The sequence below is a fragment of the Zingiber officinale genome, chromosome 6B, assembly GCF_018446385.1.
Source record: "Zingiber officinale cultivar Zhangliang chromosome 6B, Zo_v1.1, whole genome shotgun sequence".
In the NCBI taxonomy this organism is placed as follows: domain Eukaryota; kingdom Viridiplantae; phylum Streptophyta; class Magnoliopsida; order Zingiberales; family Zingiberaceae; genus Zingiber; species Zingiber officinale.
In genome coordinates, this window is record NC_055996.1 from 51241413 (window position 1) to 51264938 (window position 23526).

The following is a 23526-nucleotide window of genomic DNA, read 5'->3' on the forward strand; positions in this document are numbered from 1 at the left end:
AGCTGGACAAGACGGAGATCCGGTGAAAAGAAACCCACCGTTGATGAAGAGCGATGCCTAGAGAACGTCGATCCGAGAAACCCAAAATGGATCGGGAAAAATAGAGTCACCGAATGCCTTCCTTGCATGGAGATCCGATGATGAGAGAGAAACCCAATCGAAGAGACACCCAGATTCGGAGCTACCAAGACCTCCTGCGCACAAGAGACCAGCCAACACTATTGTCAGTGACCTAAGACCGGGGTGGGAATCCCTGGCTAGGCCCTCCGACGCTCAAGTTAGTGATCTCCCTTGGTGTAGAAGAAGGAAGGAAGAAGAAGATGAACAGTAGCTGGAAATTAGGGTTCTGAATGTGCGCAATGATGTGAACTTACCTAGCCAACGGAGAGGATTCTCCCTTTTATACCACTTCATATAACCTCCGTAGTCATGAAATGGACCCCGGTTTGTTAGAGTTTGTTATGAGATGACGTAAGCGATGTACTTGTGGAGAATGACTTTTAAGGAATCTTTCTTGTACCCCAGATGTACCTTCTTTGTCGTTTAGTACCTGCAAAACAATCTAAAAACACATTTCCCGCCAAAATATATAATGTCTATCATATAGTCACATATTGTAGATATCTTCATTAATTATCTTATTTGAAATATTTACCTCTATCTTACCTTATGAGTTCCTTTGAAGTGTTTTATCATTTCTTCTAGTCCCTCTTGCTTTTATTATATCATGGATAGCTCAATATACCCATGTTTCTTGTACCGGTCGAAGTTAGTCATGACTATATTTAGTTAATGATTATTATTCCTCATGAGGCTTCTGTCCGCACCCTTCTATGTGAAATATCCTAAATAACACGAGGCTATATTTTATTAAGTATCTTTCCAAGGTATTGGCCAACCGGTCGGTCTTGACTTTTCTTCTCAAAGGATGTTTAAGTCGATATAGACCTACCTCTTCTTCAGGTATATCCCAGCCGATATTAGCCTACCTCCTTTGAGGTATATGCCAATTGACGGGAGTCTTCCTCCTTGGAGGCATATTTCGATCGATACAGACCTACCTCTTCTCCCAGTATATCCCGGCCGATATTAGCCTACCTCCTTTGAGGTATATGCCACTTGACAGGAGTCTTCCTCCTTGGAGGTATATTTCGGTCGATATAGACCTACCTCTTCTTCATGTATATCCCGGTCAATATTAGCCTACCTCCTTTGAGGTATATGCCAATTAACAGGAGTCTTCCTCCTTGGAGGCATATTTCGATCGATACAGACCTACCTCTTCTCCTGGTATATCCCGGCCGATATTAGCCTACTTCCTTTGAGGTATATGCCATTTGACAGGAGTCTTCCTCCTTGGAGGTATATTTCGGTCGATACAGACCTACCTCTTCTCCAGGTATATCCTGGCCGATATTAGCCTACCTACTCTCCCGGTATATCCCGGCCGATATTAGCCTACCTCCTTTGAGGTATATGCCACTTAACAGGAGTCTTCCTCCTTGGAGGTATATTTCGGTCGATACAGACCTACCTCTTCTCCAGGTATATCCCGGCTGATATTAGCCTACCTACTTTCCAGGTATAACCCGGCCGATATTAGCCTACCTCCTTTGAGGTATATGCCACTTGATAGGAGTCTTCCTTCTTGGAGGTATATTTCGGTCGATACAAACCTACCTCTTCTCCAGGTATATCCCGGTCGATATTATCCTACCTTCTCTCCAGGTATATCCCGACCGATATTAGCGTTCCTCCTCTCCAGGTATATCCTGGCCGATATTAACATACCTCCTTTGAGGTATATGCCAATTGACAGGAGTCTTCCTCCTTGGAGGCATATTTCGGTCGTTATAATCCTACCTCTTTATGAGGTATATCTCGGCCGATATTATCCTACCTCCCTTGTTTGGTTGTATCCTTTCTCCTTCTTACCGGGGACCTATGAAACCTAACCCATATCACTTAGCTAACTTAAAATTAAATCCTAGATTGTCCAACTTTTTCTTCAAGAAAATGACAAAACCCAACTTGACATTTCTTTACCTCTTGATTAATTATGCCAATTTAAAATTAAGCATATTTCTCAAATTTTTGACACATTTTACTCTTCCAAAGAGTATTCATTTTAAATTAAGGCCTAGATTGGCCCTTAACTTCCTAAGAAAATACCCAAGTCCCAACTTGGTATTTCTTATGCTTTTCCCAATTGTGCCAATTTAAATTGAATTCTAATTCCTCAAGTTTTGACACATTTTACTCTTCCAAAGAATAAATGATAATCCACTTCATTTTCAAAGGTTAACAATAACCTTGAAAATGCTCTCCGACTGTCAATTTCATCAAGGTTGGGTTAACTACCCTTCCAATGAGAGTTGACACTCTCTAACCCATCTAAGGGGTAGAGAAAATGCTCTATGAACTCAAAACATATTGGTACTCCTTGGATACTCTATGTACTCACTAGGGATAACCTCCCCAGTTACCTTCCTAATGGCGTTCCTAGGTTTCTTAGAAGTCTTGGTCATCTCTTCTAGGTCAACTCTAGGGATTGCTTCCCTTGTGACCTTCTTAGTGACTTTCTTAGACTTCTTAGAAGTCTTAGTCGCATTTATAGTTGCAAAAATACTCCTAAGGATAACTTCCCTTGTATCCTTGACTTGACACCTAGACCTAGAGTTGGTTCCATAGCTATATGGAATCCTATGGTAAGAAGTTACATCCTTCTTAGCCTTAGGTTTGTATCCCAAACCTCTATGGCCATTGGATGACTTTTGCACTCCTAGACCTAGGTTATGTTCATTTTGCCCTTTTAGGATATTTTTCATCTTTTTTAGGGTCTTTTCCATTTTATCAAGCCTTGACCTCAAGACTTGATTTTCTTTCCATAAATCCCTAAATTTTGGTTTTTCATTTTGTCTTTAAGCATTTTTATTTTTAGGCCTATAACTAAAATTCTTAGAGTTATTGCCTAAATTTTTATCTACCTTCCTAATCCTAGGTGTGGTAGTCTTAGCATGAAGAGCCTCATGATTTTCATTAATTCTATCATGCCTCCTATGTTTATAGTAAATATCATTAAAATGATATAGGTTAGAACTGGCATGCTTTTTACCATGATTTAGAGGGATAGGCTCAATAAATGATACCTTGAGTTTTACCTTGGAAGCTCCCCCTTGACTTATGCTTTCTCCTTTAGGCTTGACTGATTTCTTCCCCTTTGGACATTTACTTCGATAATGTCCTTTTTGGTTGCACAAGAAACACACAATGTGTTCCTTGCTTTTCTTTGTTGTGGGGACGATCTCCTTGTGCTTCTCCTTGCCCTCTTGTACTACTTGGTCATTCTTCTTGACCAATTTAGGGCACTTGTTCTTATAATGCCCATGTTCCCTACACTCAAAGAAAATGATATGATCTTTATTATTAACAATTGAAATTGTTATACCTTTGCTTGTAGGGGTGACATCTTCTCCTTTTGATCCGGATGTAGAGGCTTCCTCTTGATCCAACAATGATGCTCCTCCAATTGATTTGACTTGACTTTTGGAGGTGGAAGCTTCTTCATCTTCTTCCATTCTTGATCCGGAGATGGAGGCTTCTTCTTCTTCTTCATCCTCTTGTACATGAAACAAGGAGTATGATCCCTCCTTACTCTTTTGGTTGTACTCCTTTAAGGATGAAGCTTCTAGGACTTCTTCTTCTGATGTTGAGCATCTCTCAACCTCAGAATCCTTCTCCTTTTGGTCTTGCTCCAATGAGTTACCCTCTTTGGATTTGTCTTCATTTGGTGTAGTGGAGGGTTCTTCATGAAGCTAGGCCAATTTGCTCCACAATTCTTTTGCATCTTCAAATTCTCCAATTTTGCATAGAATTGTGCTTGGCAATAAACTAACCAATAATTTGGTTACCTTGTCATTCACCTCACACCTTTGGACTTGCTCTTGGCTCCACTTGCTCTTCTTGAAAATTTTGCCTTTGCTATTTGTTGGAGCTTGGAAACCTTCCATTAGAGCAAACCATTGCTCTATCTCCATCATAAGGAAATTTTTGACTCTTGATTTCCAAGAATCGAAGCTTGTTGATATGAATGGTGGGGCACCCTTGTATCGAATCCAAGTCCATCTTGGAATTCCATCTTGAAGTTGAGCTTTTTAAATTCTTTGACTTGATGAATTTTGCTCCAACTTCTTCACCCTCTAGCTTTTTTGCCCCTTCCGGCGATGATTCCGGTAAAGAGCGACCTCACTCTGATACCACTTATTATGGTCGTTTTGGTGCTAGAGGGGGTGGGGGTGAATAGCTCCTCGCACGTCTCGTTGCTTGCTTCTTGGTGATGATGTGCAGCGGAATGAACAAGAAACAAACTTACAATGCTAACACAAGGGATTTACTTGGTATACACCTCAAGAAGAGGTGACTAATCCAATGATCCACACATGACACACACTCCACTAATCAAAACACTCCTTCTCGGTCGCAGTTGGAGGCGAGGAAGCTCGTACAAACTCACACAACAATATACAACACCCACAAGAAGAAAATACAAAAGATACAAATGAAAACTCTTTCTTCTTGCTTACTTGTTGCTTGTTGTTGCCTCTTAAAACTTGGAAGTGTAACTACACTTGTTTCCAAGAGTTTTCAAGAACTGGCTGTGAAAGTGTGGAAAAGCTCGTGAATCATCACTTTTTTGTGCTAGAGAAGAAGTATCCGAAGAAGATGCTCGCCAACAGTTATAACCTGCGTAATGGTCAGATCCCAATCGATTGAATCACTCTCAATCAATTGGGGAGGCTTTGAATTGATCGGCTGATCGATTCAGAGCGCCTCTGTGCTCTATGGAAAATGCCTGAATCGATCGCCCGATCGATTCAGCCTCTATCGCTTGATTTCCAGCCCCCTAATCGATCAGCTGATCGATTGGAGATTTCAATCGATTAACTGATCGATTCAGAAGCTCATTGTTCGCTCAGAAACTCTCTCAATCGATTGGAGAAGTTTTGATGCATAAAATTACGTCAACCAATCGATTGGCTGATCGATTAAACCCCCCAATCGATTGGTCAATCAATTGGAAAGTATAAAGATGTGTAGAACTTGAAATGAGCTTCGTTTCGCATATGAGATCACCTCATTCTGATATCCAAGTCAAAAGTTATGACCTTCGAAAGTTTACTACGTTCAAACTTCCTAGTTCCATGCCAACTCCCTATTGGACTTACAACCGCTAAGTGTTCGGTTAACTTTTGACCAATTTGGACTTTCTCTTTGCCAACTTCTCGTTGGACTTCTGATCACCAAGTGCGGTCCTCCTTGACCCACTTAGATTTACCGTCTCGTGCCAAGTGTCCGGTCCTCCATGACCCACTTGGACTTCCTTCCACAAGTGTCCGGTCACCCTTGACCCATCTAGATTTCCCTTGTGCCAAGTATCCGGCCAATCCTTTGACTTACTTGGACTTCTCAATACCAGGTGTCCAGTCAACCTTGACCCACCAGGATTTCCACGTGTCTGGCTTCACTCACCAGGTTTTTCCATCTACCTAGCTTCACTCACTAGGACTTCCAATCTGCTTGGCTTCACTCACCAGGACTTTCACCTAGATTCACTCACTAGGGTTTTCACCTGCCTTCACTCGCCAAGATTTTTTCACTGCCCGACTTCACTCATCGGGACTTTCACCTGCCTGGCTTCACTCACCAGGACTTTCACCTAGCTTCACCCACTAGGATTTTTCAACTGCCTAGCTTCACTCACTAGGTCTTTCACCCGGCTTCACTCACCAGGATTTTCCAACTGTCTTGCTTCACTCACCAAGATTTTCCAACTGCCTAACCTCTAGTTAGGACTTTCCCAATCAAGTATCTAGTCAACCCTTTGACCTACTTGACTCTTCTTGACATCTAACCAGTCAACCTTGACCAGAGGAGAATTATATCAACAATCTCTCCAAACAGACGATTGCATCTACAATCTCCATGTATTGTCAAACATCGAAACCCAAAACATCAAGACTCAAGCCTAGGGATATTACACCAACATCTTTTTCTTCATTTGACCCGGAGGTTAAAGCCTCTTCTTGCTCCGATGTCAGTGAATGATGCTCCCCCTTAATCCTAGAGGTGGAGGCCTCTTCATCTTCATCCTCTTGCACATGAAACAGAGAGTATGCTCCCTTTTTGCTCATTTGGTTGCACTCCTTTGAGGATGAAACATCTTGGACTTCTTCTTCGGAAGTTGAGCATCTCTCAACTTCGAAGTTCTCTTCCTCTTGATCTTGATCCAATGAGTCACCCGCTTTGGATTCTTCTTGGTTTGGTGCAGTGGAGGGGACCTCATGAATTTTAACCAATTTGCTCCATAGCTCCTTGGCATCTTCAAATTCTCCCACTTGCTTCAAGATGTTGCTAGGCAATAGATTGATCAATAGCTTGGTCACTTTATCATTGGCCTCACATCTTTAAATTTGCTCTTCGCTCCATTTGCTTTTCTTGAGAATTTTACCTTTTGAATTCTTTGGAGCTTCAAAGCCTTCCATGAGAGCAAACCATTGCTTTATCTCCATCATGAAAATTTTTTTGATTCTTGATTTTCAAGAATTGAAGCTTGTCATTGTGAATGGTGGAGGCACCCTTGTGTCATATCCAAGCCCATCTTGGAATTTCATTTGAAGTTGAGCCTTTGATGAAGTCTTTGACCTCTTTGAACTTGCTTCAACTTCTTCTCCCTCTAGCTCATTGTCCTTTCCGGCGATGATTCCGGTGAAAAGCGACATCACTTTGATACCACATGTTAGGGTCGAGTTGTAGCTAGAGGGAGGGGGGGTGAATAGCTCATCCCGCTTCGTTAGCTTGCTTCGGTGTTGTTGATATGCAGTGGATAGAACTTGAAGCAACACTTACAATACTAACACAAGAATTTACTTGGTATCCACCTCAAGAAAAGGTGACTAATCCAAGGATCCACATACGATACACTCTCTACTATGAAAAACACTCATTCTCAGTAACTACCGAAGGTGAAGAAGCCTTGTACAACCTCTTAATACAATAAAAAGAAAAGAATAAGCGAATACAAAGAATCTCTTACAAGATTTACATAAATGAAAACTCTAGCTAGCTTCTTCTTCTTGTGTGGAACGCTTCTTGACCTTGGAAGTGCAGCAATACTTTGCTCTAAGAAGTTTCAAGAACTGGCGAGATCACCTGAGAGAATCGTGAGAAGAGAAGGTCGAGAGATCTGTGCAAACAGTGAATGCGAATGGCTCTTATCAGCAGCGCACAATAGCTAGTTTTTGAGCTTAATCGATTCTTAATCGATTAAGCCTTCTTAATCGATTACGAGGCATTCTGTTTGCGCAGGAACAACCGTAAGCGATTAAGCTTTCCTTCTTAATCGCTTACTGCACATTCTGTGCATTTTGTGAAGACAAGCTTAGGCGATCATCTTGATCGCTTAAGCTTCCAACAGAACCATTTTGTTCGAAGCAAAAAGCACCGTAAGCGATTACCCTAATTGCTTACCATGTCATAATCAATTACACTAATCGATTAGGCAACCTTTCTCGCGATTCCAAGCTTAAGCGATTACCTTAGTCGCTTAAGCTCTGGTAATCGACTACCGTAGTCGATCATCAAACCCTAACTGCCTAACCAAAATCTAGGGTTCTTTTACCCAACCTCCGGTCAATCGTGACCTGTTGGGACTCCTTGCTTGGCATCTGGTCGACCTTAACCTGCTAGAAAACTTCTTTGCCAAGTGTCCGGTCCTCTATGACCCACTTGGACTTCTCGTCTCATGTCAAGTGTCCTGTCACTCCTTTGACCTACTTAGACTTCCTAACATCAGGTGTCCAGTCAACCTTGACCCACCTGTATTTCCTTCCACCAGATGTTCGATCACCCTTGACCCATCTGGATTTCCTTGTGCCAAGTATCCGGTCACTCCTTTGACATTCTTGGACTTCACAACACCATGTGTCTGGTCAACCTTGACCCACCTGAATTTCCACGTGCCTGGCTTCATTCACCGGGTCTTTCCAACTGCCTAGCTCACACGCCTGGTTTCACTCACCATGACTTTCACATTGCCTAGCTTCACTCACCAGGACTTTCCCGGTCAATTATTCGATCAACCTTGACCTACTTGATTCTTCTTCACATCAAACTAGTCAAACCTTGACCAAAGGGGAATTGCATCAACAATCTCCCCAATCGGAAGATTGCACCTGCAATCTCCATATATTATCAAACATCGAAACATAAATATCAAGACTCCAGCTTGAGCCAACTCAAGATTAGTCAACTTGGTCAACCTTAACCCAGGGATATTGCACCAACAGATTAAGCACTAGATGATTTTGCAAAGAAAGTTATCTAGATAATCGAAAATTGTGTGAAAACTTGAGAGCAAGAGATTAAGAGAGAGAGAGAGAGAAATCCAAATGAGAGCAAGATGATTGAAGAAGGAAGAATTGGTATCGATTCTAGGATTTCAATTTCATTATGATGCTAGTTGATGTTCTATGTATTGCTCATCTCCTTACCCATATGTTTATACTCTCGTAAGGATTCTAACCAAATTACCGGTACAGACCTGTGAAGGTTACACTAAAGTATTTACCCCATTGAGTTTCATGCTATTAAGTAAAGGGATAACATAAAAAGTCTGATTAAAGGGATAACCCCTGTCATGTGAGAGCCCCCGTCATACAGTCTGGATTACACAAGTCACTTCCTAATATTAAATTGGTAAAAACCCATCAAACTCTAATTAGCTAATCCCTTGTAGAGAATTAGCCCCTATTTCAAGGTGATACTTTAGAAAGTTCGGTTAAAGGGTTTCCCTCTATCACTAAGGGCCCCCGGTCATACGATCTAAACCATCTTCCCTAGATGGTGACCAATCCTTCACATCCATTCAATCAAACAACACATACAATTCATCATTCATTAGACACATTTAATCAAATAAGAACAAGGCATAAACATATCATAGAATAAGGAAATAACTAAATATATAGTTCATATATCAACATTATATCATAGTTACTTCCTACATCCTATAATCTCGAGAATTTAATCCATGGACAAGGGAAACACAACCAAGAGATAAAGAAATAATAATCTACAACTCCGTATATGAAATAGAGAGAAGAGAATGCTTATCCATGAATTCCAATGTCGTTGGAAGTGTTTCCGAGCTTTGTTGGTGGATGGATCATTGAGATGAATGAAGATTGCTTCTCTAGGGGTTTCTTTTGAAGGGGAAAGGTGAGGGGCCCCCAGTTCAAGATGCCCTAAAGAAGGGTTTCCTTTATAGGTCCACATGGGCCTATAAGTGAAGCTACACGACCGTGCCTCTATGGCACGACCGTGCCATGAAACCCTATGTGAATAAGGCACAACCAAACATGGGAATCTAGTTTTCTGCACTGTGAAGAGGCACGACTGTGCCTAGGAGGTATGATCATGGCATGAAAGTTTCTGTGAGAGTGACATGACCGTGCCTCATGGGCACAACCATGTCGTGGAACCTGCTATGCTTGCCTCTAAGAGCCCTGGGAGACGCCACCGTGCTAGTAAAGCACGACCCTGGTGAAGTAAGACATGACCTTGGTGAAGTAAAACACGACTATGGAGAAGTAAGGCACGACCCTAGTAGGCACGACCCTGGTGAAGTAAGGCACGACCCTGGCTTTGTTGAAGTCTCTCTAAGCTTGCTATAATGTCCAATATGTTCAGTTTTTTCTCCAAAAATACGTCCTGCTAATCAAAATATGAAAAGAGTAGATCTTTGAACTAAAAGAGTAAAAGTAATAAAATCATATAGAAATATGGTATGTGAACATAAATCATGCTCATGAAATATAACAAGATATATGCTAAACGATGCTTAAAAGGATATATAATCTACATACATCATGCAACATAATGCAATCTAACCTCATCAAAGCTACAAGCATCCTACAATTCAATCAATTAATAACAAACTCAACAGTGCAATGCAAACAAAATTTTAAGGGAATTAAACTAACTTGAACAAATGAATAATGTAACAAGAACATAATGGGATTAAAAATCAAACATATTACAATTAAGGAACTAATTAAAATATAAAGCATATATGTAACACATCCTATTCAACTAACTCAAAACACTAAGTAAACTGAACAATATGACAATAGTGAAAATCCAATCAACTAATAATTACCAAAATGAAATTAACCGATTCAAATTAAAAAATGTGAGATAAGTTAACCACACATGTTTCCATCAACTGAATCAAGGAAAACTACATGCTAATGAGGATTGAATCTCTTCATATCATAATTATGCTTCCAAATTATGCTAGGGAATCCCCAAAGCTCATATTAGTTCAGATTGGAGTTAGATCTGTAGTGAGAAAGAGGATCGATGGATGGATGATCTGATGTGTGGCGGATGATGTCAATGGTGTAAGAACCTTCGGGAGATAGCGATCGGTTGTCGGTAGTGAAAGATAGATAGAGAGGTGAATCTCATTTACTCCAATGGTTAGCAATGTGGATGGCTGGCGGAGAAGGATTATCGGTGGAGAAAGATTATGGTCAGAGCTTCGATGGATGCAGAAATGAAGATAGACGAGGAAGGCCAATCTAACCTCGGTGAATGAAGGTGATGCTCTGGTGGCTGACAATGGATGATCCCCTATTCTATGGGCACTGTTTTTCCTGAAATCACGATCTCCCTTTTCCACTATACACTAAAAATTTGAATTTTGGATTAAATTTGATAACAAAAAAATTAGTTGTAAATTTACAACAAAATTAGCAATAAAACTAATTTTCATTGCTAATCTACAATGAAATTAGCAACAAAAATATTTCTTCACAAATTTAGCAACAAATAATAATTTATCACAAAATTCATTGCCAATTTATGACAATTCCCATATTCATTATCAAATTTGTGATGAATTTTAAATTCATTGTAAATTTGTGACAAATTTAAATTTAATGACCAATATAGAATTTGTCACAAAATTTGACCCATATATAGGGATAGGGATCGCCAAATTGGCCACGAACTTATTATTTGTCGTCAAATTTAAAAAGGAATTATGAGTTCGTCACAAAAAAAATCCTAAAATCTTGCCAAATAAATCCTAAAATTCAACATTCCCCTCCACTAAATTTGGCGACAAATTTTTTGTTCATTGCTAAATTTGGGGACAAATAATAAGTTACCCCACCTGCCACATGCTCGCTCAGGATGCTGTGATTTATCTCTCTCGTGATGGCCTTGGGTCGGGTGCGACAGGGGCGCTGGGGGCGCTGGGGTGAGCGATTTCGTCTTTTTTTTTTGCCACATTGCTAAATTTGAGGACGAACTCCAAATTCATTATCAAATTTGACAATAAATTTATAATTTTTCATCGTCAAATTTAGAGATCAATCTATAGATCATCACCAATTTATTCATAGTTCATAGCCAATTTGGCAACTAACACATTTTGTTTCCAAACTTGGCGTTAGTAGCCAAATTTGGCGATGAATAGAGAATGTCACACTAGTACTAATTTAGCGACGACAAGTTAAAACCTAAAATTCGTCTTGCCTTCCCTCCCCAAATTCCCCGATGCTCTAACTCTCTTCCCCCTCTTTCTTTGGCAACGGCAGTGAGTGCTCTCCCTCCCTCTTTGGCGATGACGATGATCAACTGATCCACTCCAATTGCCTGTCAAGGCATTAGCTACTCTCTCTCCCCTCTCCTTTCCCCTCCTGTCACAGGTCCGATCTACGACGCGATGAAGTGTGGCAGCCACCAGCAACATCGGCGAGGCCAGGAACCTCAGGTGTCGCTTCAAGCTAGCCGCAAGGCTGGCCGTTACCCCGTTCGCTGCCACTGTCGCCGCCTTAGGCTGGCTGCGAGGTTGACCGCTACCTCGGTCCTCGCCACTACCACCACCTCAGGCTAGCCGCGAGGCTGACCCTTGCCTCAGCCACTGTCTCATACTGGCCGCAAGCCATGGGTTACTTCAGGGAAGCCACTGGGATTAAATACCCCAGCAGATTCGAATCCGGCGCCACCGCCGAGCGGATCACGCAAGGCATCGACACCTCCCGTCTCACCGTCATCATCAACCGTTTGCCTCCATCCCTTCAGTTATCTTTTTTTAATCTTCTGCATTCCATCCGTAAATCTGGAGGAGTTGGTCATGAGAAATGATTACTAGTTTAAATAGATATATTTTGTGAAATTTTTTGTTTTCTGCAAGGATCTGAGTTTTTTTTTTTCACACCAGATCTTATTGCCAGAAAAAAAAATCGATCTTGATGCAAAAAAAAAAAAAAAAAAAACCATCTTGAACATAAAATTCAGTTTACCAAAAAATTTAAATCAATGAACTTTTTTACTGCCATGGTATGGTGGCATTTATGAGATTCTTCTTGAAATCCAAGTGGAAGGAGTGGTATTGGAGCCGAGACTGTCAGGGTGTTGCCCTTAAAGGAGCTCATGTCTATAGATGTTTGTTCTCGGTTGCAACTGCATTGCTCAACTTATGCTGTGAAATTACTGATGTATTTTCAATGGACTGCATTTACTTTTTCTTATTTTGAACAAGTATAATTTTGTATTGATATATAGGAATTTGTAAGGACTAAATTTTTCCATTTTGTGGGTGAAAGTTGGAATAATTTTTTAAATTGCAAGAAGTTTAAATCAACAAATTCTAATATCTAGCCAAACAGAAAATCCCTGATTTGAATTGCAAGAAGTTTTCTTTTGAGATTAGGTAATGAAGAATATATCCATCATGTTCTTTTCCTTTTTCTTATCGTCTTACCTATTGTTTCTAGGCTTTAGCTATTTGTAGATTACTTTATTTTTGTTATGCGAACAAGTTTACTTTTGAAAAATTCAACTTCCTAGTCATTTTCTCATCTCATTTTATTCTCATTAAGTTAATAGTTCATCATTTCTATTGAGAGGTTTACTAATATCAATTTTTGTGGCACATTTTGCACAAATATAGCTCATTCATTTTCAACCCTTAATGTTTGGCTTCTACCATTTGTTCTTCTAGATAGGAAGTACTTTGCTTGTATCTTTTTCCTTGTGTATTTTTAAGTATCTTGAATGTGCTTGTCCTCAAGAAATAAAAGAACTACATGTATACATTTCTGGTATGTTTAATAGGCAAGACTGTTCATAATAAGTTCTCATATATGGATGTTTTTTCTTCTAGGATGTTTCCTATAAACTAGAAGAATTTTACGTCAAAACATGAAAATGCAAACCAGATGCAGGTGTATAAAAGTTGTTAAAATTTGTGAAAGGTGATCATCATAACTCTTTGAAGTTTGTTCTACTCCTCTATAGTTGGATATTCACTTTTCAAATTTATCAGTATTTTTTAATACAACATTAGTGATTATTGTTTCCAATTTTTGCTAGGTTGAGGGATCAAGATGGTAATGTTATCGAGAATACTCAAGTTGTCTTTCGTCTCCTTGAAAGCATTATACATTAGCATTGTTTTCTTTAAGTAAGCTAAAAGAAAGTTGTCATTAAACTTGAAACTTCGAGAAAAAGTGTTTAATAATATTTTATATTCTTTTTTGTTCTAGCCAATTTGTTGTCCATATGGACTGAGACATCGTGTTCCATCTTCCTATGGGAACTTATGTAAGAATGAAAATTGTCTCCTCTTTCATGTTATGTGGCAGTGATTCCTAGCCTGAACGGCGTGAGTGGAAAGTACTTCGCTAACATGAACGAGGAGAAGTGAGAGACATGGCAGGGATGCAGCGTTAGCAACAAAACTTTGGGACTTCAGCAAGCAACTTGTGAATTCAAAATAAGAGAGACGAGTGTTGCTGGATTTCTATGTGGCTAGTTCTTCTCTTGTTTTCTAGCTGTGTGGCTTGAGAATCTGTACTGTTATTGTTGTTTGCAAAATAAAGCCTATACTGCTATATTTTAAATATATATGAAATGAAGTGACCTAATAGTTTGTAAAGCTTAATGTTGAATTGTGAACTGATTGAATCTATTAGTTTATAGTTTGATGAGATGTTCTAATCTTTGATTGGTTTTGATTGAATCTCGATGGATTCCAATGGATTAGATTTACAAATTTGCTGTACTAAAAAAAATTACAGGTTTATGACGAATTTTGTGACTAAATTTGTTTGTTGCTAATTTTGTGATGAAATTTGTTCGTTTATGATTTTGTGATAAATTTTGTAATGAAATTTTTTTATGGCTGATTTTGCGATAAATTTGTTGGCAAATTTTGCGACAAACTTTTTATTTATTGTAAATTTTACGATAAACTTTTATTTTTTTTAACAAAATTTTGCATCAGCTTATTTGCAACAAAAAAAAATTTCATTACAAATAAATTTTGAGATGATTTTTTTTTTTAAATTCACCGCAAATATATGATTTTTTTTTTTTAATGCTTCCCACATTTGAATCATCTCAATTCTACATCAACGGTCCACAACAATCCAAAGCTAATCCAAGGGCTTATAGTGCCTCATATCTAATCCAAAGACTCAAAACTTCATTAACCGTTTTGATCTCAACTTCCTTCAATCAGATGACTTGGATCTTGATTGATGATTTAGATTGCACAAGATCTCAAAGGAATTGTCCAAATCGCTTCATATTGTGTTTCTTTAATTAACCTTAGCCTTAAACTCAATTTGATTCTATTTGATTCGAGTCCATGGCTCAAAATGGTGTCCTACCAAATCATATTCAAATCTTTAGACAAAATACCAAAAAATGAGATAATTTACATTAAAGTCCAAGAATAAATCCAACTCATGAAATATGATATAAATGAGAATTTAACACAAAAACATGAATATATAAGCCTCAATATTGTGACAAAATGATAGTTAATAATAACCTACTACTTTCATATAGTAGAATATGCATGTATTATCCTCGGGGCCATGATGCAGCGGATAGACTTTCTAAATGGTTAACCAGATATATAAGGTTCGAATCTCAACTATGACATACTAATCTAAGAATGTTGATCGCTTGAATGAGCCTTTGTGAGCACTTCTCGATTTACATTGATAATAAGTGAAAAAATTTTATGGGGCCGAATTGATCACTTTTATGACTAATTAGTTCGATGAATTGAATACCAAAATTACCCAAAAAAAAATTGGTTATATTGTATAGATAATGTTTGTCATAAAATTGTTTTTACCAAGGGCATCTAATCGTACTATTTTTTTACTTTCGAATCATTTGGTATAATAATTGACCTATCACCAAGCAATATAACTATTATGGCCTTTTATTACAATGTACAAAATTACATAAAATAATGTGTTAATAATATTATAATTTTTATTACTAAAAGTGTGCAATTGCATAATAGTGATTCACTTGTAATTTGATTGTCTCTAGGTTATTATCATTAGTAGATGTTCTTGTACCAAGTTCTAAGTTAATTTTGTGTCCTTAGTGTTGGGACTTCAAATGTTGTCACATCCTTTAACTCTTTAAAAACTTGTTGCATGATCATTAGCTCAAACTCTATAAGGTTACCATCTTTTGTCATTTGATGAATCTCTCTTAATGCTTGGCCACCATAATTCATATTTCTTTAAGGAAGAGCATTATAATTACAAGTGCCAACTTTAAGAGTTCAATGCCATGGATAACTAGGACATTGTCCAAGGGTGTTACCATCAAGGTTGCCTGGCCTTTGCCTTTTCTAATTTTGAAAGGTACATCTTTTAATACACTTGGGATCCCTTGTGCCTTTAAGTTTGGCTTGTTATCAACGAGTTTGAGCTGACTCTCTTCACCACCACTATAGTAAAAAATTGTGTTGTTTTAGTAATCCATGTTTTTTTTCTTTAAGTAGTACTATAATCATTGAGGAGAATATTGACATATGTTAGCACGTAGAGGAAGGCAAGATCCTTCAACTTAAATATTGACTCTTCATCTTGAGACTTGAACGAATTAAGCAACCTTAAGACTCTTAAATTGGAATTACCAGCCCCTGACCATTGATTCTAAAGTGATTTGACAATATATCGATCTCATTGGGTGAGGTACAAACATCTTATTGGAAATGAAATGTGAATGGAATAAAGAGGTGGAGATAAAGAGACTCTATTATGTATGAGTTGTTAATATCATATTAGAAGTTTCTTGGTTTTATTGTTGATTTAATTCTAGCACATGCATTAATATTGTAAATATATGCATGGGGAGAGACTCTCTCACGCGTGGGTGCGCAGAAGTGGGTGTAAATCAAGGGTCCCGATTGTACTAAACCAAAGTTGACTCGTGTGCGAGTACGACCTGCGCATGTCAAATGTTGAACCGGTCGAGACAAAATTCGCCCAAGTGAATAAATCAACGTTTTACCACCGAATATCTTTTTGCTACCCGTTCAAGAGGGTAACAAGAATATTAATATGAAATTAATGACGATTCCGTAGTGTCTCGACATTAATGGTGACATTAAACTCATTAATGGTGACTTCGTAATGTCTCGGCGTTAATAGAGACATTAAACTCATTAATAATGATTCCATAACATCTTGACATTAATGAAGACATTAAATCCATTAATGATGACATTAAACCCAACATTAAATGATTATAATTTGGTCATTTATTGCAGGTAAGGTGAGAACTCCTATATAAGACGGCTAGATATTGAGTAAACGATAGAGATCGCGGAAGATAGCGAAAGAGAAAGCCAGAGGAAGAGCAGGAAGTGAACCTCTGTCCACCCGTGTTCTCCTACAAAACTCTCTTAGTCGTGCATCCATTCGGCTGAACTATTCATGATAACACTCGAGTACATTCTCAGTTCACCACGAACAATCAGTACTTGGTTGCGTGCGTGGTTTTGCCATTGTATCATGGGAAATAGACGACCCAAGAGAATCTTGAAGCACAACCGGAGGTGGGACGAATCTATTTCAAAAAAACTACATTGAACACGCCTTGGTATCTTAGTTAGCAAATTCTCTTCCCAATTCAACAATCAACTCCCGATTCTGCTACGCACTGCATTAACTCCGCAACTCGGATCACCAGAAGCTTGGCAGGACTAGCCCCATTGATAACCTAAGATTATTAGCTCAGGTCATCTTAGCAGATAAGTTAGAATTGATTTTGTATAATTTTAATTCATTAATATTTTTCAATATCTCCAGCAACAGATTGTCCAACAATCTTGAAATAGACTCAGTTTTGTTAAGATGACTACAAAATAAAGTGTTGAGGTGCAACAAACTCAACACATGAATGTCCTCTCCGTCCCGATTGGAACTCTACCGATCAACTACGGGGAAAGGCCAGAGAAATTCACTAGAGTGAACTTCAAGAGGTGGTAGCAGAAGATGCTCTTCTACATGACCACACTCAATCTGACTCGGTTCTTAATCGAGGACCCTCTCAAGTGTGTTGAGGATGCTGATGCACAGACCATAAGTATAATGGAGGCATAGACTTATACTGAGTTCCTTTAACAAAACTACATCCTCATCTCATAATATCTCTCTTAAGTGTATTTTGTTATTCTTCCTGTATATAGATATCATTTTTTTTTAAATACAGTTTGACATATCTTTAATTTTTGAAGGAGAACACAACATAAGGTTTTAAACATGATGTTGGGACTTCAGAAAAAGGGAGATGCCATATTTTATTTTTCACTTTGGTGAATAAGAGATAAGAGTCAACTAACTTCTCTAGGATTGCCTCTTTAAAGTATAATTAAGTCGAGTGCATAATTTCTCACAAGAAAATTGCCTTCTATGAAAAGAACAAAGTTCGGAGATTTTTTGTCTTTACATAAATGTTTTGCCTCACCATTAATCTTCAAATTACATATTTTGAAAATTTCACAATTAATCTAAAATCATGAAACACATTATTAATATGGTTTCGATTGCCCTAAAGTCACTTTAGTGTAAAGTTTGATAACGAAGCAAACGTGCCTAGGCCCGGCCCATTTACACCAGGTCCATTCCTGCCAACTCTATCGTCTCCTGTAAAATATAATTTGGATTTCGAGAGAGGCGGCATAGACCGATGCCTTGTGTAAGCGCCGGATCATACTCGATGTTCTGCTTGCCTTCCTCTTCTCGTCCTCTTCTCCCTCGATCTTCTTCCCTCCGTTTGAAATTCCACGGCTCCTCTCACCCCCATTTGTCCCCTTCCGCCATCACTTTTCTACTCCCCAATCCTCAACGCCGTGTACTCCCTCCCATTCGCCATATCACCCACGCTCGGACCGGTAAACGCGGAGGCTCCGAGACATCGCCTCCACCGCCATCGGAAAGGAAGTCCCTCGCCGTGGCCACTGGAGAGCTCTTTTTGGGCCTGGCCTCATTGCTCATCAGGAACAGGGGCGGCGACGCAGTCACGGAGATCTATGTTCACGATAGTATAGGGAAGTCGAGCGATGTCGTGACGGAGGATTCTGACGTGATCTGGGAGCAGAGGGCAGAGGATGTGGAGGCCGAGAAGAAGCAGAAGAGATTCAGCAGCCCTGGGTTTAGTTTTTCTGCTGCTGGATTGTTATTTCCCTATCATCTCGGTGCGGCTCAGTTCCTTCTCGAGAATGGATACATCAAGGTGATTTTGTCTCTTTGTATGACTTTTGAATTTTTAATTAATTGTTGAGCATTTCTTGGTAAGTAAGAAAAGGTTGCATTTAGGGAATCAAAGTTTCTTGGATAATTCTTTGGTTGGTTTATATCCTTTTGCCAATCATGTGAGAAAGGCATATATGTAAATATTTTGGAAGCACTGACATCATCTTCAAAATTCTTGAAAACATAAGCCACTTTATGTGTTACTTTTTGATTTGTCCTCATTTTTAACAAAAGTAATCTTATGAGATAAGAGTCAATTAACTTCCCTGGATTGCCTCTTTAAAGTAGATTCATCGTAAATCTGTTCTTTAGGGCCTAACTTCTCACAAGCAAATTGCCTTCTATAAAAGGAACAAAGCTTGGAGATTCTTGCCTTTTCAGCAATGTTTTGCCTTATCATTGTCTTATCAGTTGATCCTATGAAGTGATGTTGATTTCAAGTTTACTGATTCATTCAATTCAGCGTGCCCAAACCTCATGAGCTAGGTTAGATGTACTAGTAAATGGTGTGGGGGATTTTATGGAAAGCCATACTTGATCATTGATAATTTGGTAAAATGGATTCCTTTTTCTTAAAAAGGTTTAGGACAAGGTTTAATTATCAATGTACCTTTTCCTATTTGTTGCATATATGCTCTTAATTAATCCTACAAAGATTATAATGTATTGATATTCTGACAATTCTATCAAAGACCAAAGTGACTAATTGACTGTGTGATCATAAATTTTATTCTCAGTCTAGTCACATACTTGCTGGATTGCATATCAACATTGACCAAAGCAAACTTATTATACAAGTCATATACATCTAAAAACAAAACAATGGTTGTTCCTTATTACTTATTGATCATTTTCTATGATCTAAAATGGGTTATCAAGTATTGAAAGACCTCTATCTTAATATATGCTTCCATGAGTCAATACATTAGGCATTGACCATCCATTAGAATTCATAAAGAAAGATGAATGTTTTTATGCTGATTTCATAAAGGGCAATCTGGTGCATAATGCTCCCATTAATGCAGGGTCTCGATTAAGGGTCAGATCATATTAGGTCTATTGTATGCAATTTTACGATGCATTGCAAGAGGTTGTTTTTGCGACTAGAACTCGTGACTTCAATGTCACATGACAACAACTTTACAATGCGCCAAGACTCCCCTTCATGAGTGTTGATTTCATAACCTACAAATACATAGCAAAACCGTGTTGGTTAGTACTAGGTAGGATATTATTTGAAAGGAAGACACATTTTGATTAAACTCATTGGCTGTTATTGCTTTAGATATCGGGATTAGACTTTAGCCATACTAGATGGAGATCATGGTTATTGTATAGAACTGATGAAGAATGCTGGAGATGTGATTTAAGATTTGTTAAAATGTCATTAATTGTAAAACTATTAAGCACTATTTTAGAGTGATATTTGGTCTCTTACGGTGGCTTTGTACTTTTCCAAGTCTCTTGGCAAATGGTAGGCTCATAAGTCAGAATTCATCACCTTGGAACATGGCGCAAATTCATTGATCGCTTAATCTCTCTTAAATATGTGCAAATCTTAGTATTTGTTTAACAACTCGTTGCACCCAATAAAACCACACTCTAATCAAGTATGCTTGATGGCCTCATAATAGAATTTACTCTGCCGGTGATGATTATAAAATCATCAACTAACAGCTTCACCTAAATTATCATTTATCATCCATCAGTGTTTGACTCTCATTGGATCTTTTGCAACCATGATTTTTCATTGATTTCTTATGCTTGTGTGATGCTTGCTATTTTTTTTCTTTATTACTTCTCATTACATGATTGCCCCCTATTCTCTCTCATTTTGTTTCAAAAAAGGTAGGACTTGTGGATATGGTGTAGTGGAGGAATCAACATTGATATCAACAATATTAGTTTCAATCATAATGAAGACAATGATAAAAATCCTGGGTCATATTAGGTTAAAATTATGCAGCTAGTGCCAAACTTTGATAGAACATAAGATGTTGAGCATATTTAATGATAGTTCAGTGATACTAAAATTACTTAGAACTCTACATAATATACCAAGGATTTAAAGCACTGTCCTGATATTGATTCTGTACTAGCCTACACCATCAATTTATCATGCCATTTTGGTTTGAATAACCAAAATTCTTAAAGATCTATATAAACTGGTATTGATCCTTGGTTTTATCTTGATTTGAATCCTTAATTCTAACTAATAAACATTAAATCACTATCATAGTTCACATGACAATTCTAATTTGTATTCATTTTATGCAGGAAACTACTCCACTCGCGGGCTCTTCAGCTGGTGCTGTAGTCTGTGCAGTGATTGCTTCAGGTAAAAGCATGCAAGAGGCTCTTATAGCAACCAAGATTTTGGCTGAAGATTGTCGTCTTAAAGGCACTGCATTTAGGCTTGGGGTAATTATCCTTTTATGATGTTCTTGTAATCATTGTTCATACTGTTGGATTCCTTCAATCAAACTGAATCGTAAACATATTTTTTTCCTCGATTTTTGTTACTTAAATAGATATTGATATTTGTATATTGGTCTCCTTTCACTACAAATTGTTCTATTATCATTATGGATGTTATTTTCTTGGAGAATGGACTTCATGTAATTATTTTTAGTATGTCTATTTTTTTTCTCATTGCTCTTACATTATAGCACATTTTAGTAAACCTTAATCTATACATTTTTCTATAAGGTAAAACGATAGTTTAACTTGATTTTTCTAATACAACTTTGTTCAGGCAGTACTAAGGGGTGTCCTAAACACTTTTCTACCAGAGGATGTGCACACTAGGTCCAATGGAAGAATTCGTGGTAAACTTACTAATGTGGCTAAAATTAATTCTGATATTTAATTTAGAGGGCATTACATCTTTGGCCTTTATATAATTGAAATATAATTTAGGTTTCTTAATTATAAACTTTCTAACATTATATGTCTCAGCGACGACATTTAATATTTTCAAGTCTTATACTAGTTAACCAAATGTGTAGCATTAAGTGGTATTATTATCAAGACATTATGATATCAAAGTATTCCTTGAGGTTGATTTCAGAAATTATGCATTAACTATAGTTCTATTCTAATCAAGTATATCACCAACATGTTTCAATCAAGTACATCCAGCAAATTTATTAGATAACAACAAACAAAATGTTGATTGAGGCACTTGGCATATTTTTTAACACATACACATATTTCTTTTCCCTTATTTTTTTCTCTACTCTTTTCTCTCATTTTTTCTCCCTAAGGTGCTACTTTTTTCTACCCTCCTCTCCCTCACTCAACTCCCTCTTTCTCATTCTTTTTTTCTTCCCTCACTCTCTCTTTCTTTTTCCCTAGAATGTTGTCTGCAGCATTACCCTTGTGGATTGCAACTCTATAGTTCTGAATATAGCAAGATAGAAAAGACAAAAATAAAGAAGAAAAAAGAGTGGAAGAAAAACAGATGACAAAGGAGAGAAAAAGGAAAAAAATATATAAATCTCCATTACCATCACCGTGCTTGTTGTATTGATGTATTTGATTGAAACACTTATCTAGTAGGTGTGCCCAATTGAAACAAACAAAAAACCTTATGTATCAAATTGAAACTTTCAACATATTGATATATCTAATCATCCCATATTCTTTATTTGTCACTTCAATGATAATATGCAAGACAAGGATCTCTATTATCCATTTTAGTGATATGAGAAAGTATTGTTCAATTTTTGTAGTTAGTATTATTCTCTTTATTTTAATGTAGTTGCTATCACTCAATTACTGTGGAGGCCCAAAGGTTTACTTGTAGACCATTTTGATTCAAAGGAAGATCTCATCGATGCAGTTTTTACATCTTCGTTTATTCCAGGGTATGTTGAGTTTGTATCTTCATTTACTTTCAAGTTATAGTGATTTGACCTTTTTTTTCCCTCTAGCTATCTAGCTCCTAGGCCTGCTACTCTATTCCGCAACCGACTGTGCATTGACGGAGGCTTGACATTATTTATGCCTCCAACTTCTGCTGCAAAAACGGTATATAAATGCTAGCCTATATTTTTCTACTATATGGATGAGTTGTAGTTAACATATTGTTGCTTTTAGCTAAATGGACAAGAAGCTGAAATTTTTCTTAGTATTTTTACTAGACAGTGCTTAAAGAACATGTTCATTCTCACTGCCCATCTCAGTATATTTGTGCAATAATAACAAGTGCAGGTTCGAGTATGTGCTTTCCCCGCCAATCGGTTGGGACTGGAGGGAATTGGAATTAGCCCAGATTGCAACCCTGATAACAGAGCTACTCCACGGCAGGTTCTTTTTGTGTTTAATTACTTAATGTGTATTTATTTCTCTGGATTTTATAATGAACATCAGTTGGAATTGTGTCAATTCCAGCTCTTCAACTGGGCCCTGGAACCGGCCGATGATTGTATTCTAGATAATCTGTATGAACTTGGTTATCTTGATGCATCTGTGTGGGCGGAGCAGAATCCTTTGAGTACAGGTGAGGAACAAAGAAACCAAAATGCAACCACATAACTCCAAAGGCAGATAGTGTGCTTAATTGATTGATGTCCGGATTTGGAAATCAACCTCAAGATATGCTAGTATATACAGCTGATATATGTTAAAGCTGGTTTAGTTCACATACATCATATCCACTCTCAGAAAAATTTCTGATCCATTCTTTATCTTCCACAAAAAGTGGAAGCACTTATTCTTCATGGATGTCTATTGAATTGCATTTTGAAGCATTAAAGGCTCAAAATAAATTGGATGGTTGACTGTAGTCTTACAATTCAGGCTGTAATCACACACAAATGACACAATATGCAATTCAAATATTGGCTACCTTACTGCCCTTGACCGTGCCCTTTTCCCC

General features: G+C 37.9%; 1 protein-coding gene and 1 long non-coding RNA gene across 3 annotated transcripts; both read left to right on the forward strand.

The window, feature by feature from the left end:
• The first annotated feature begins 11542 nt into the window (after window positions 1-11542).
• Window positions 11543-14041, forward strand: LOC121992429. The gene is made up of 2 exons (XR_006114906.1): window positions 11543-13325; window positions 13444-14041. It is a non-coding gene; the product is annotated as an uncharacterized LOC121992429 (long non-coding RNA).
• A 4029-nt stretch (window positions 14042-18070) lies between these two features.
• On the forward strand, window positions 18071-23525 carry LOC121992430 (patatin-like phospholipase domain-containing protein 2). Of its 2 annotated transcripts, none has more exons than XM_042546803.1 (7): window positions 18071-18624; window positions 20922-21065; window positions 21400-21472; window positions 22408-22513; window positions 22580-22676; window positions 22860-22951; window positions 23040-23525. In XM_042546803.1, exons 1-7 carry the CDS (start codon window positions 18079-18081, stop codon window positions 23080-23082), a joined length of 1101 nt encoding a protein of 366 aa, XP_042402737.1. In that variant the 5' UTR covers window positions 18071-18078; the 3' UTR covers window positions 23083-23525. The 2 variants fall into 2 exon arrangements, with proteins under 2 accessions (XP_042402737.1, XP_042402736.1); XM_042546802.1 differs by having other exon boundaries at window positions 22860-22955; window positions 23040-23523.
• The last annotated feature ends 1 nt before the right edge of the window (window position 23526 follows it).

What these genes read in the sequence shown, in the direction of transcription:
- LOC121992430 (XM_042546802.1), top strand. Translation starts at nt 18,079, where the DNA reads ATGCCTTGTGTAAGCGCCGGATCATACTCGATGTTCTGCTTGCCTTCC. An exon ending in GTCCAATGGAAGAATTCGTG is followed by an intron (nt 21,473 to 22,407) that starts GTAAACTTACTA and finishes ATTTTAATGTAG; the next exon opens with TTGCTATCACTCAATTACTG. An exon ending in ACATCTTCGTTTATTCCAGG is followed by an intron (nt 22,514 to 22,579) that starts GTATGTTGAGTT and finishes TTTTCCCTCTAG; the next exon opens with CTATCTAGCTCCTAGGCCTG.